Source organism: Pseudochaenichthys georgianus, chromosome 1, assembly GCF_902827115.2.
Source record: "Pseudochaenichthys georgianus chromosome 1, fPseGeo1.2, whole genome shotgun sequence".
NCBI classification, from domain to species: domain Eukaryota; kingdom Metazoa; phylum Chordata; class Actinopteri; order Perciformes; family Channichthyidae; genus Pseudochaenichthys; species Pseudochaenichthys georgianus.
Window position 1 is genome coordinate 37169446 of NC_047503.1, and position 13932 is coordinate 37183377.

At 43.7% G+C, this 13932-nt stretch overlaps 1 protein-coding gene across 1 annotated transcript in view; it reads left to right on the top strand.

The window, feature by feature from the left end:
- The window catches only part of lrba (LPS-responsive vesicle trafficking, beach and anchor containing), a 185724-nt gene that overhangs the window by 78529 nt on the left and 93263 nt on the right, over nt 1-13932 (top strand). Inside the window, 2 exon segments of the mRNA XM_034086063.2 lie at nt 1346-1454; nt 10864-11030. Coding sequence (XP_033941954.1) covers nt 1346-1454; nt 10864-11030 — 276 coding nt within the window.

Below are 13932 nucleotides of genomic sequence, written 5' to 3' on the forward strand. Positions count from 1 at the left end.
TAAGTCTAGCAATGCACTGTAGTCCTATGAGAGGGAAGGATTTGTAATTCAATTAAGCGGCTTATTCTGCCATAACTCAAGTCAGGGCGAGTCACGGAAGTGCATTCATGTGTATGCAAATGTGTGTCTGGTCTGACTCTTAGTGGGAATCAAACAGTCATTTAAATATGAGTTCAACATGATTAGTTGAAAATCAAATTCCCTTCTAAACTGGTCATCATTTTAACTACTTAATCAAATCCAGATTTTATTCTATAAGCAAGTCCATCATGATTAGGTTTTGTGTTATTTATACAGTCTGTGGTCTTACAAGTAGTTTGACTACTGCTGGCTAAAGTACCGAGGAAGTTCATCGTGTTGTAAAAAACACAGACTAAGTGACATAAAAAATATATTGATACATAATGATAGGCTATTTTCTTCCCCTTATGTTTTTTTCGTCTCCATATTAAGACCAGTATGACATCAAACGGGTATTAAAAAGGTGTACTACATAAGTGGCGGTAAACGTGTCTATCAGTATTTGATTAAACTTGGGGAAGCCAGCAGATTTTATTATTGATAAATATTTGACTAGTTTGTTTCCGTAATGTCTTCAGAGATGTCTGTTTTGTCCATATACAGTGTTAAGCGCAGAGCCATAAAGCAGTGGCTCGGTTATTGATAGCGGGGCCTCGACAGGGCCATGGAGGCTGCAGAGGCCCCGGCACCTCCGCTCCCCTGCTGCCTTGCGCTGAAACAGCAGGCTTGGGTTACAGTCCTCCCCTGGCCCCTAACCCCCCCTTCTCCCCCCACACAGTCAGTCCCAGCCCCCCCCATCCCTGCTCTCTGGCCCCTAGTCTGTTATTGTTCCACTTTGCACAGTCCTGACCTTAAGGGCTGTAGAGAGGTTTCTTCGCCCCACACACACACACACACGCACGCACGCATGCACGCACACGCACACATGTTTCATTACCACTGATAAGAAGAGGTAGGTACACATGTAGCAACATGGGCAGAGATCCTCCCTCGTGTCAGATGCATATCATTAACAAGTCAATTAGAACCTGCTCCCTAGCTAAAGGATCTTTCTGCTTTGGTTTTGCTCCTAAAATCTGATTTTCTGCTTATTTTCCACGGCTCTCTTCCATTATTTTATGGCTATTACATGGCTGTTCCTTCTTACCAGATACCACAGTTTTAAACAGATGTTTTGACCTCAATATTTTATGATGTTGCCAAGCATCTGTATGGCATTTCCCCCTCTATGACTGCTGCAACATTGACATTCATATACTAATAAAAGATGTATATCTATTATGCAGTATTCCAGTGTGCTGATGTCCATCTGCCCTCTCCACAGGCTGCTGAGTCACACCATGAAGGACCACCTGGTTCGTGTGGCTAATGAAGCTGAATTCATCCTCAGCCGACAGAGGACTGAAGACATTCACAAACATGCAGAGTTTGAGGTAAGATGCTCCACAGCTCTGGCAACTCATGCACAGGCGGCACCCAAGCATGAGAACAACATGACGATTGACCTAATATTAGAAAAGCAAAGTAAATCATCTTTGGATAAATATAAGGGTCTATTCAAAATATAATTTTTTGAAGATGCTGGATTGTAATCTGCTGTTTATGTTAATAACGACACAAAAAAATAATATTCTGCAACTTAAATCGGAAATCTGTAGCCTTTTTAAACAACTACAACGAATAGTAAACTTAGCAGAACTTATTAAGCTGTGTCTTTTTTGGAGATATGCAATCAAAGTGCAGACCATTTAGCAAGCTTGCATGAAAGATTAGTTACTGAAGTCAGTTGACAAATCTGATCAGCATTTCTCAATAGAAGTGTCCTTAACATGTTTTAGAACGTTCAGATGGTTATAAAGACACATTTATAAATAGATGACAGATTTATACTTTAATTGTTGCCTACTGTATGAAGAAACGGGGAAGATTACCCGGTCAAACTAGTGAAGGATTCGATCACAGACTTTTCTTCCCGTCAACAAAATGTGAACCAAGCACAATTTGTCGTAAGCTTCCATCATATTTCCTCCTGTGCTTCCTCAACTGCTAAACTCTGACAAAACACTGTATTTGTAGCTATTGGCCCATTGAACCAAGACTCCTTTGATAGAAGTATTTATAAGTTTGATATTCCTATGTTTTGTTAGTGAATATATTTAATGAAAATATTCAGTGAGAGCAAAGTGGAACTGATCCAATGCCTACTCAAAACGTGTCCAGCAAGTTTTAGGATCTGTCACAGCAAACCTAGAGGGTAAATGTTTGCTTTTCAAACATAACCTCTCCGCTAATCGTGAACACACACAAAAGACTCCCAGACTTACGCACACACACTGACTGAAGCACTTTGAGGCTGGAGATTGAGCTTGGCACAAATATCGCAAACCAAACAGTGTGTAGTGTTAATTTATCTCTATGCCTCTCAGGCTTACCCCTGAATCATAGCTTCTCCCCCTCCTCTTGCGTAAAGTTCTTACAGCACAAATGTTACCATTCACATGTAGCTGACGGGCTAACTCCATCCTGACCCATGGGCACCCTCAGTTGCCCCTTTCCCAGTCCAACTTCCCCCCCGCTCTGCTTTCTAGATCTCACCAAAATCATTTCCTGTCCTGCTGAGATCCTGTCCTTTATACTCCCGCTGGGGGTGTATTTAGCCAGTGACAGGAATATGGCATCCTCCCCTCTCTTCCATCCCTCCCTCGCTCATTTCTCAGGAACCTGCCAGCACTAAAAATCCGCAGACAGACCTGAGAGGTGCTGGCCTGAAGGGCTGACTGTGTGTAAACCCACCGCCCCAGCCCTCAGCCCCCACTACGCAGTCAAATGTGATGCTTTTTTTAAGGTTCAATGAAGGGTCTCTCTGACATTCAGGTAGAGTAGATTCCCTCAAGAGTGCTGAAAGTCAATCAAGGGGGGTGGGGGTACAACTCTTAAACATCAACGTTTTGTCTGTGATTGCTATGTTTTGCTCCCTTTTGGGACAGGATGCTTTGTTATCAACATCCTGTTCGCATGAACCCCCGTTTCATCACTCCCATCACTCTTTTCCAAGTGTCAGCGTCGCAAACTGTACCATCTGACATGGCTTTATATTGATCAACATGGACTGGTGGATTACGCTTTGATTCTACGAGGTTAATGTAGCAGATTCTTTATAAACTGCATATCTACTTAGTACAGTATTTGACCTCTTGTAAAATGTATGCAAAGTTAGGCATCTGTCTTCATTTGACACAAGAGCAGCACAAGTAAAAATGGCTCAGAGTATGTTGCCTGACTGGCAGCCACTCTGCACCGAAAGCCCCGCATGATCTCTGCTCTGCCCGGCCCCTCGCTGTGGCAGCATGCCACACACTCCTCCATTTCTAAAAGTTCCAGGCTTAAGTAACTGATTCCTTACCTGGCATGTCGTAGCTTGGCATTGCACACAACAACCTGCCTGTTCCAAACCGGATTGATTGTTTTGTTATAATAAGCTCTGCCTGTGTGTGTTGCCATATTTATTTTAGCTGAATCTTATGTACAAAGGTTACTAAAAACTAAAACATGTTAGCCCTAATATTTGAATTGTATCTCTAACAAGGGTTGGGCATAAGAATAAATTCATTACCCGACTTAAAATACAAGTCCTTGTTTCACATAAGACTTTAGCAAGCATATAGTTATTTGACCAAATCCCACCATGCTTGAACACATGAAATTATTATTCTTTGATCCATATTTGGTATAAAAGTGTAGTTATATATTCTACTCTGGGCTCTCATCATTGACCAGTTTTCAGTCATAGCTGTAATGTGTATGAAAGACTGGGGGCTTACATACACTGTGTGAAGTGTAATAGGGTCATAGGTTGTTACATTTCCAAATGATCAGCTCTGTAAGTTACAACTGTCTGTCAATCGACTGCTAACACACAACTAATGGAAAGCTATAACTTTTGTTTAGTTATTTTTTTCGTGTTGTCATTGGAAACCTACTCTACCCTTCGAATCTTCCAGCCGTCCTTAATCAGATACCCGGCCCAGCTCGTCCCAAACTATGTTTCACAATTGAATTCCCCACTTAAATGCAGCTGCTCCTCTGTGACCTCTGAAAGAAGTGAAGCCCTGATAAGTCTTGCTCTGATATTGCTGTATTGATTTTTGCCTCCATACAAGCCCTGCTCTCGCTGCTAGAGCCAACGGTTTCATTTTGCACTGCCACAATAAAAATAACAGGCCAATGAAACATCCCCCCTGAGGGTGGGGGTTGGAGGGTTGTGAAATAATTTTCAGCTATGTCCTAGGTTTTTTTTTTTTTTTTTTATATAAACGTTGTTTCTCTGTATTGTGTTTCTGTGACACCAAAGGTTGGTTATTGTTTTGTGAGAAATCAACCTTAAAAGGGGCCTCCACAATGACACATTTTGTCATTGTGTTGCACTGGAAGTGACACAGTCATGCAGTTCACATATTCTGCATCCTCCCTCACTATTATGCCTTTAAAAAGTCCTGCTTTAGTTTCACAGCGACACCAAGGCACCAGAAAAGAGTATAATTCAATACATAAAAACAAATGTATGTTTGCTCCTTGTCACGGATGATATCCTTTAGAAGGCAGTGATATAGGATTTAGATACCCAGCATAACATATGCCTTCTCTCTCTGTTTCCCACTCACTGGCTCTCTGTGGGACAGAATTGAGTTATCTCTGGCCCTGAGAGTAAGTTATTACAGTGGGCTTAGGGTGAAACAGATGAAGATAACTGGGGGGAAATCCAATTACCTTTTAGGGTGCTCTATCTAAAAGGATCCTTAATGTGAAGGAGATCTGCAGATCGGATGCTGCTGCCCAGCACAGCAAATGATAGACTCTGATATCTTTCAGAGGAGCAGGAAGGAGAGGGGAGCCCGAGAGATAGAAAGGAGGGTAGAGAAATCGAACTCCCTCTTTTTATGGGGCTGTTCATTAGGGATGAAATGTGGTGGGCTCAGGGGCACAAGGGCAGATGAGAAGGTCCAGATAGGGAAGAGTGAGCAAGACCCAAGTCGTTTCTATTCTTTCTTACCCTTCCCTTCCCCTCAATCTTTTTCCTTTTTTTTTTATACACCCCCTTGATTCATCTTCCGCTGTACGGAGTAATTTAATTGACTGTCTGAGAGATCCTGTGAAAGCCAGACGATAGCAGCTAATTAGTGCTTGGCGTCATTGTCTTCCCTCTGCTGAGCTTGTAAAACGATCTGGTGCTGCTCCCACGTTGATGACATTAACATTGAGCTGATGCTCATTATGTTGCATTATCATAGCACCGCTCTCTGGAAGCGTGTGCCTCACAGAGTCTGGGAGAGGATGCACTGGGATGTCTTTAAGGGATACTACATCCACACAAAATGTTATTTGTGAAACAGTTACTCTTCCCGTGAATTTTGGAATACAATATAACCGTTTATTGCATACGTACAGTAAGCCCTTGGTGAACAAAGAATACAACAAATAGAGAAAAGTCTGGATGAATGGAAGCGAATTAGCAACATAAAAACGTTTTACAGTTGGCTGTTAACTGAGGCATCCATGTACTTCCATTCATCAATACGTTTCTCCTTTTTCAATTCACTGTGGAGTCTTCCCAGAAAAACACGTTTTATTTAAGAATTCAAGTTAACACTGGGTTAGAAATGTCAATCGGATAGTTCTTCTTCTTCTTTCGTGTAACGTCAGAGGTCCAACTCGGTGTTGTGTAGCCATGCCCGCATCTCTGGTCCTAAGTCGAAGAGGCTGGCTTCCCAGGGTGGTCACCGCACTCGCATGCAGAACTGTCTGCCAGGTCCCACTTCTTCATTGATGTTTTGAAGCGACCGACCCCAGTTCGTAGGCGGTTTAGTGTGGTCCATTGCCGGCGTGGTAGGTCGTCTCCTCCTATGGCGCCATCTCCTGGGTCCCAGATGTAGCGATGGATGCGGGAGGGCCCGGCTAGCTCCCACTCCTGCTTCCAAGCAGCCGCCAACCATGCATGTCTGGAGAGGTCCTCAGAGGTGGAATTGAGAATCTCTTGTGCTGCCTTAATCGGATGGTAATTCTGTGTGTAAGGTACTCCTTTAAGTAAGCCTGAGCTTACGTTACATCCCAATTTAAATATAGCCTACAGGCAGAGCAGTTCTCTTATTCCATACAAGCCTGTTTTAGAGAATTACTTTCATTGTGAAAACAGAGGCCATCTGCTGATCTACGGTTACTCAGACACACAGGAATAGCCAGAGAACCACAACTCCCAAAGGCTATTTACACCACATCATTCACAGCTCTCTGACTGATGGCTGCCACCAACTGTAGCTCGCTGTCATGTAGTTGTCGCAAGTGTAATGTAGCATGTCAACAGGGCTGTGTGTCCGGCAAAACTGCTGTCAAAAGAACGAGAGGAAAATGTCTACGATTGTGATCGCAGTGTGGGGAAACCATTAAGATATGGCTTGACATGTCATATACAGTAAGAGAAAAACCAATCAAGACTGGATAGTATTAGCTCTCTCACATCATAATGATGATTTTACTGTCAAAATGTAAAGCTAATAGGCATCTGTGAACAATGCCATCTTTACCTTCTTGGTAGAGGATATTTGTTCTTAACTGTCCAACATGTGCTGTCTCACTTGAGAGAGAAGTGGGTTACAGAAGATGGTTGGGGAACAGTTGTCTCAGTCTCTATGACTTGTCTGCGTAATGAAGTCCCAAGGTACCTTTTCCGTAGCTCCCATCATTTTGTTTGACCAGCTAACCCTCCGAAATATGACTTTATTTCACGGTCTTCTATTCGGTATTCAGTGGAAGAAGGTCCTCATGTTTTTTTTATTATGTTAAGGTGAGCTCAACATTCTGAAAAACAAGGATTTCTAGCTTAGCAGAGCAAGCAAAATTACGTCAGTTCGCTGCTTAAATTGAATATTGTTCAAAGAAATGTGTTTTTAAAATTCGGCCTGAGGTCAAATCCACTATCCAGTATTCGTGCTTTCAGGAATCATCCAATCCAGAGGACGTGTATTTTTCATCATCAGGGTGCGTCCTTTCTTCATTTGACTATTTTTCACCTCCAGACGACAGTATGATTTTTCACGTGGCATGACCTTGAAGCTGAGCAGGAGTCATTGTAGAAAAATGGCAGCAACGTAGACTGATGTGGCGAGCGGAGGGCGCGATTTGCTCGAGACGAGAGGTTTCTGGGTACAAGAGATGAAGAGGCTGCCAGCCGAGCATGGTGACCAGTCCATTAAAGATCAGCCACAGGCAGGGGAGGGGCAGGGTGAAGGAGGGGGAGAGAGATACTTTGATAAGTGTTGCGCCTGCGTTAACCTTGATGGCCGCTAGCAATGGTACGGTGCCAGCAGCACGGATCTGTTTCAACTGGATTAGATTATTTCTTCCCCCTCCTGTGCTCCGAGAGAAGAACAAAAAATCAATACTTGGGAGCACGGCATGACAGGGGCATCATTTCAGAATTGAAGTGGCTGTCAGGCATTGTCATTTGGTGACTTTTGTTCGCCATTGTACTTTTAAGCCTTCATTTTTCTCCCCCTCCTCTTGCTTTCACTCGTTTCTTCCCTAGCCATTGTCTGAATTCCCCTGGTGACATTTTATGTTGCAATTTGAAAACATCGAGGCCAAGAGATCAAGTGCAAGAGAATCTCTGTGAAACCAATTGGCGGACTGGTTCGGCATGTACTTTTGTTTAGCGACCCCCATCCTCCTTTCTCATTTCATCCTCTTGTCTCTGAAGACCTCCATTGTGTTCCAGGAGGAATTTATTTGTAGTGTATTTGCATTCTTTGATACAAGACAAGGACAAGCCTGATGTCTCGCCGTCCTCTGGACAGTTTCTCTGCCCGTTTGTAAATGAAACCCTCTGGGAGTGCTTGTCGACGTTATGTGAGAAATTGAAGATTCTAGCAGAACGATAGCCCAGCCGCGGAGAGTGTGTAGCCCTGATGTGCCACCAGTGTCAAGAGATTGCAAATCAGGCGCTTTAATAACATCTCTGCTGGTTTGGTTTCTTCCTCCTGTTCTCTGACGGAACCCCGAGACCCTGGTTTTGTCAGTCGCCGTGTTGAAAGGAGGCTCGGCAACACACAACCAGACCCTTCTCTGTCACTCTAATTGATAAACATAGGGCTGATATCTTGTAATGAGACTCCATTCTCCAGACCATTATACTGGTTAACCCTCTCAACCCAGCGAGGGAGAGGAGGAGGGGATCCGAGGCCTCATCTGACAACAACTACAGCATTTAGATAAGGCTGACACTGCTCCAACACCACTGTGAAACTCCTCTCCTGGTTTCCCCTGCTTATTATTTGTAGCAACATGAGCCAGTGGCGGTGTGAACCCCAACAACAATTTAGGCAACAAAAACCCAGCGAGTGTTTTATTGGCTGCCTCAAAAAGAGGTTCAGCAATGTGATTACGACGCATGCGTTTCAAAGCTTTGTCTTTGTACGTGCCATTATGAGATTTGTGAGGTGATTGCTGTTTTTTCCACTTCCCCAAGCAGACTATTTTCTCCCCAAACTCCAACACACATGCATAGTTATTTTTTTGAACTGTTGAAGAATTGTAGGCGACACGGCTCAGTGTAATTGACTCGATTAATGCCAGCCATTATCATTTGGTCTTCACCAAGCTGTCTCCTCCGGCAGAGCCAGGCGACCCCGTCAGCCAGGACATGTAATGGAAGGTGCTGCCCATGATTACAGTGTCGCAAGTCATAACGGTCTCACTGCCAGCGAGCCCTGGTGGCTGTCTGGGTGTGAATTTAACAGAAGCATATATCCTGCCGTGCCTTCAGCTGCACTCTTTTAACTTGCTAAATGGAGGGGTTTGTCTCTGAGTGGGTGTTTTTAAGGTTGTTTTCTTGTCACACTGGCAGCTTCAGTCACTCCAAAAGAGGCATGGTTCTCATTCCAAATAGGAGCAGATACTTTTAATTTACTTCTTATGTTCTCTCGGCATTCCTTGAAAGAAAAGAAAGAACAGTTTGTTTGAAAACAGCCAACAAGCTCTTTTTTGCTTTCTGCCCTTTTATCCTGCCAGACAGATGGGAGATTTGGATATTCGCTTTAACCTTCGTAATAACAAAACATAATAAGTCCCTCATAATACCCTGGCCTACCCTCTGACTTCACATCAACGGAATGACCCCGAGCATTAACAGTGACTTGTCTTTTCCACTTACAGGCAGGCCCAACATTGGGTTTTAATGGCACTAGTGATGTGTTCAGCTTTTCTGGTTGTTATTTTAGGGTTGAGCCCGTGAATTTGGCCTTTTCTGCTGTAGTCGTCTTTGGCTTGGGATATGAGAAAGTCCCATTACAGCATTGAGGGCCGGGGTGTTTGGGCAGGCTCAACACACAGGTGATGAAGTGTTTGTTTATGGTTATGAGCTCGAACCCGGCACTGTTGATTAGTACTGCAGACTTTACATGTCTCTGACGGGGGCAGATGGAAATTGACTTTTCAGGAATGCAACTTACCCTTCCTACCCTTACATTTTTTTTTAAAGATGTTTGAAGTGTCTCTCTATTGTCCCAGAATACAATGTTTCTTTCTGGAATAGGTATATCATACAGCGTCTATTGCAAACATGTGATGCTGTACGCCACTTGAATTGAAACCATCCTCCTGGTCCCTTCCTTTGGTCCGGCTTTTTGCTTGTCCCAATTCCTGCTTGCCTTCAGCTGCCACTGATCAAGATTAATGGACACACACACACACACACACACGCGCGCACACGAACAGGCCAGCATTTTCTTTTGAAACACTTACTTGAAAATTCCTTTTCCGCACTCCCTTTTTTGTTGCGATTTCCCGGGTCATCATGCTGAAAGGTCAAGGCCCACTTTGATGCCACACAAAGAGACATAGATGGATAATTAAGGCCCAGCAGCCTGCAGAAAAGCCCCTCTAATTTGATTTATACCTATAGATTTTCTGTCTGATATGAAATGTTGTCGTTCAAATTGAAGAGGATGACCCATTATAAAGCGCTTTACTGGTAACTTTCGGAGAGCAGGTTTCATTTGTTAGGCCATGTATCTGGGTTTATACCAATGGCTTAATTTAAGGTTAATTTGATGAGGACAGTCATATATAACCGAAGCAGCATTAACGATTGAATGAGATTTTGTTCGTAATACGGTTGCCTTGTGCTTTAGTTTCCCGCCTGAGAAGATGCAGAGGAAATATAAGCTCACCACTCTGAGCCTGATGATCTATAATGCGAGCAGCACTATACATAGCACATGTTCTTCACACCCTGGCCCTCTACTAACGCTGACTTTCAGTAAGAATCTCTCTTTGAAACAACACTTTGAAAGTGAGCCATGAGTGCAAGAGGAGATTGAAATTGATTCTGAAACAGAGATTGGAAATCAAAACACATTACAAACAATTTATAGCTGTTATTTTCAGGAGGTGTTTTACTTTTGCCATCGCTGCAGAGTTCAAAGGCCCATTCTGATAACAAATTCCGACAGAGAAAAATGTCCTCCCTGTGCATTGTGGGTATCGTGTGATTTGGTGTGCCGGAGGGCATTAGTAAATGCGTGTCCACTGTTATTAATCAACATGACATGAGGACAGAAATGACCCTATGCCTTTCATTTGGTTCGACTCAGAGTTTCTATATGTGAAACTGTATCTTCTAAATATGTTTTCCCCCATATATGTCCTATAAGATACTAACACAAATGATCATTTATATGTTGTATAATTCAGTCTCTTGACACATTCGTGCATGTCTTTGAAATGTACACACTCGAGAGGCCTTCTCTTCCAGAATATATGTTTAATGCATCTTTTCTCTTTCTTTTACAGTCGAACTGTGCGCAGTACGCCGCGGAGAAGCGAGACGAGGAGAAAATGTGCGACCACCTGATCCGAGCAGCCAAGTACCGCGACCATGTGACCGCCACGCAGCTCGTCCAGAAGATAGTGAACATCCTGACCGACAAACACGGAGCCTGGGGAAGCTCGGCCAAAAGGTAAAACCAAAGTCTAAAAACAAGACGAATAATTAATTCCGTACTTCTTTTTACATTTTTAAATACATTTTAGTTTAAAGACACATAAAACTTGACCATGTACAATATTTTTTTAATCTCTCAATTTGGGGAACATTTCTGAGGTGCTGTTTTTCGCCCGTGTTCTTTTTGTTCATTTCAAAATGACAAACGGTCCTTTAAATGTATATGATACCACAGTTGTGTTTGTTACCCACATGCCTGGATAGTTTAGCGAGACAATAACGTCTCATGGTAAAGACGAGCCTTTAATCAAGAGGATGCACCTGTTTTGTTCTTTTATGCACAGTGTTCGTAGCATGTCATTTTCTCATCCTTGAAAATTATTCAAAGCCCTGTAATGGTTTTAATCTCATCATAATCTTTCTCATCCCCCAATACTCATGGCTTTGATTACATTAGATTTGCAAAGGTGAAAATGTCAGCTGTGGGTTGAATGATGCATTGACTTTCGAGAGAGATGAAAGCCATTTAAACAGCTCCGCTCCCATTAAGAACAGAGGGAACCCTATCCTCGGTGTTTGTTTCGCCAAAGAGGCAGCAGAATCCAATGCAGCTATTCCCTAATGATGGCTGTTTGTGCAGGTAGTGTGTAATGGTGAGGCGGTGAGGCGGCCGCTGGCTCGTGCTTGTTAGGCTGAACCAACTCTCCAGAGACTCGTCTGGCGAGGGTTAGCTTGCTGTTGGATCAGGACTCTCTCTCTGGCTGCCTTTGTTTTCCTTTTTTTCCCTTTCTATTGAATCAGGATGCAGTGCATTATTTGTCATATTTCTCTTCTCCTTGATCCCATCTCTCTCTCCCAATGCTTCTTTCACTATTTCTCTTTTTCTCTTTTTCTGTTGGACTCCATGTGTACTCGCACAAAGCTATTTACTATGGAGATTGTGTTCTACGAGCCCCGGCCAGAAAAGTCCCCCATTACCAGCCCTTTATGCCGTTGCACTATTGATGGTTTTCCTAATGGCTGCCGATGGGCGCAGGGAGCCATTGGCACTGGGCCTTGGAGTGCAGCGCTCTTTTAATAAATCACAATCAGTCCTGTGCCATTACATCAATATTTTTGGTCAATTACTGTGAAGGTCAGGTGGTGCAGCTTTGCACCAGGGCTCCTGGTATGCGGGCACTGGAGAAACATCTGGCGCTGCAAAACCCAGAAAAAGAACAAGGAAAAGGAAAAAATGCACACAGAAAAAAGTACTTGTACTGTAAGTACACCTGCAGTCTTTCCTAATACAAGAGATGTTGGTTATTCCATACAACAACAAAACACGTGATGCAGCACCATCCCAGCGTGTCCATACAGTTGGGAAGGGAAGGACGAAATGAAACCCACAACCTTTTCCAGCTGTGAAAATGGAATCCAGGAACACAAAGACAATGCGCAGCTATGATTACGACCTTTTGTTGCTCGCCTGGCTGCTCACACGCCATAAAAACGTATTCCCCAAAGTTTCCATTCAATAAAGAGTCTGAAAATGAAAATATTATTTTCTCACAAGCTGATGGGAATTGTTGTTTCCTCACGGCAGGCATCTAATATCTTCTGACATAGTGTGACCCGCCTGAATGCAATTTGTGTCTTAATATCCAGCTTACAGCCGCCCCGGCCCCTGGAGGAAAGAGGTGTTGGGTGATTTCCCCTTTTCCATTCCCTGCTTTGTCTGTGGCTCTCTCTCTCTTCCTTTCTCAACGTAACAACATACCATTTCTTCTCTCCTCTTGTCCCACTCCTTGTCCTTTTGCTCTTTTTTGTTTCACTATCTCCTTCAGTTGTATCAACGAGCGTCCAGGGAGGATTCCTTTCACCAGACAGTGGCAGTATCTATCTTTTTTGTGCCCTTGTCTGTCATCTTGTGTCAAAACATAGACAGATCTGCAGTCAGACGGATAGGGCGACTACCTGTTCATCCATACTATTCTGTCCCAGTGCCTCGAGACCCAGGTGTACAACATGCCAGCCTGCTGTCTTTTTAAGGGAGAAAAAAAGTAAATGAACAGCTCGCAAGATATCCACAAATAAAACCGCTGGCAGTTGTCATTTCTTTCTCTCCTCATCTCTCCAGTTCCCCCCCCCTCCTTTTCTCTGAGCTTGGGTCCACCGAGCATCCAGTGTTTATTTGGGTCAGGAATCATCTTTCATGTATATGACACCTAGACAAAGTCGACGGACAGCGAGCGGAGATGAGGGCAGATGATGGAGAACGCCAACTCACGGTCTCTGGGGACCCGCACTACTCTCCTCTTTTCTCCCCTCTCATACCTTCTCTTTATTGCATTCTAATAGGCTGACTAATGTACCATGGAAATTCACTCTGGGTGTAGGAGGCGGGGAAGTTAACGGGAAGGTGGCTGCAGCTAAGAGAAGGGTGAACTGTGATGTAGAAGCAGCGTGTTGACAATCTACTGATGCAGTCAGTCAGTTTGAGGCAATTGGAAACAATATTCAAGATGCAGAGGTTTAGGTATACTCCCTGGAATTTGCTGTTCTCCTACTTTGTCTTACTCTTGCCTTTTTTTTAAGCCTGCATCAGCATCCTTTTTATTCCAACAATCCTCACCTCCAGCTAGTCCACACACACACACACACACACACACACACACACACACACACACACACACACACACACACACACACACACACACACACACACACACACACACACACACACACACACACACACACACACACACACACACACACACACACACACACACACACACACACACACACACACACACACACACACACACACACACCCACACACACACACACACACACACACACACACACACACACACACACACACACACACACACACACACACACACACACACACACACACACACACACACACACACACA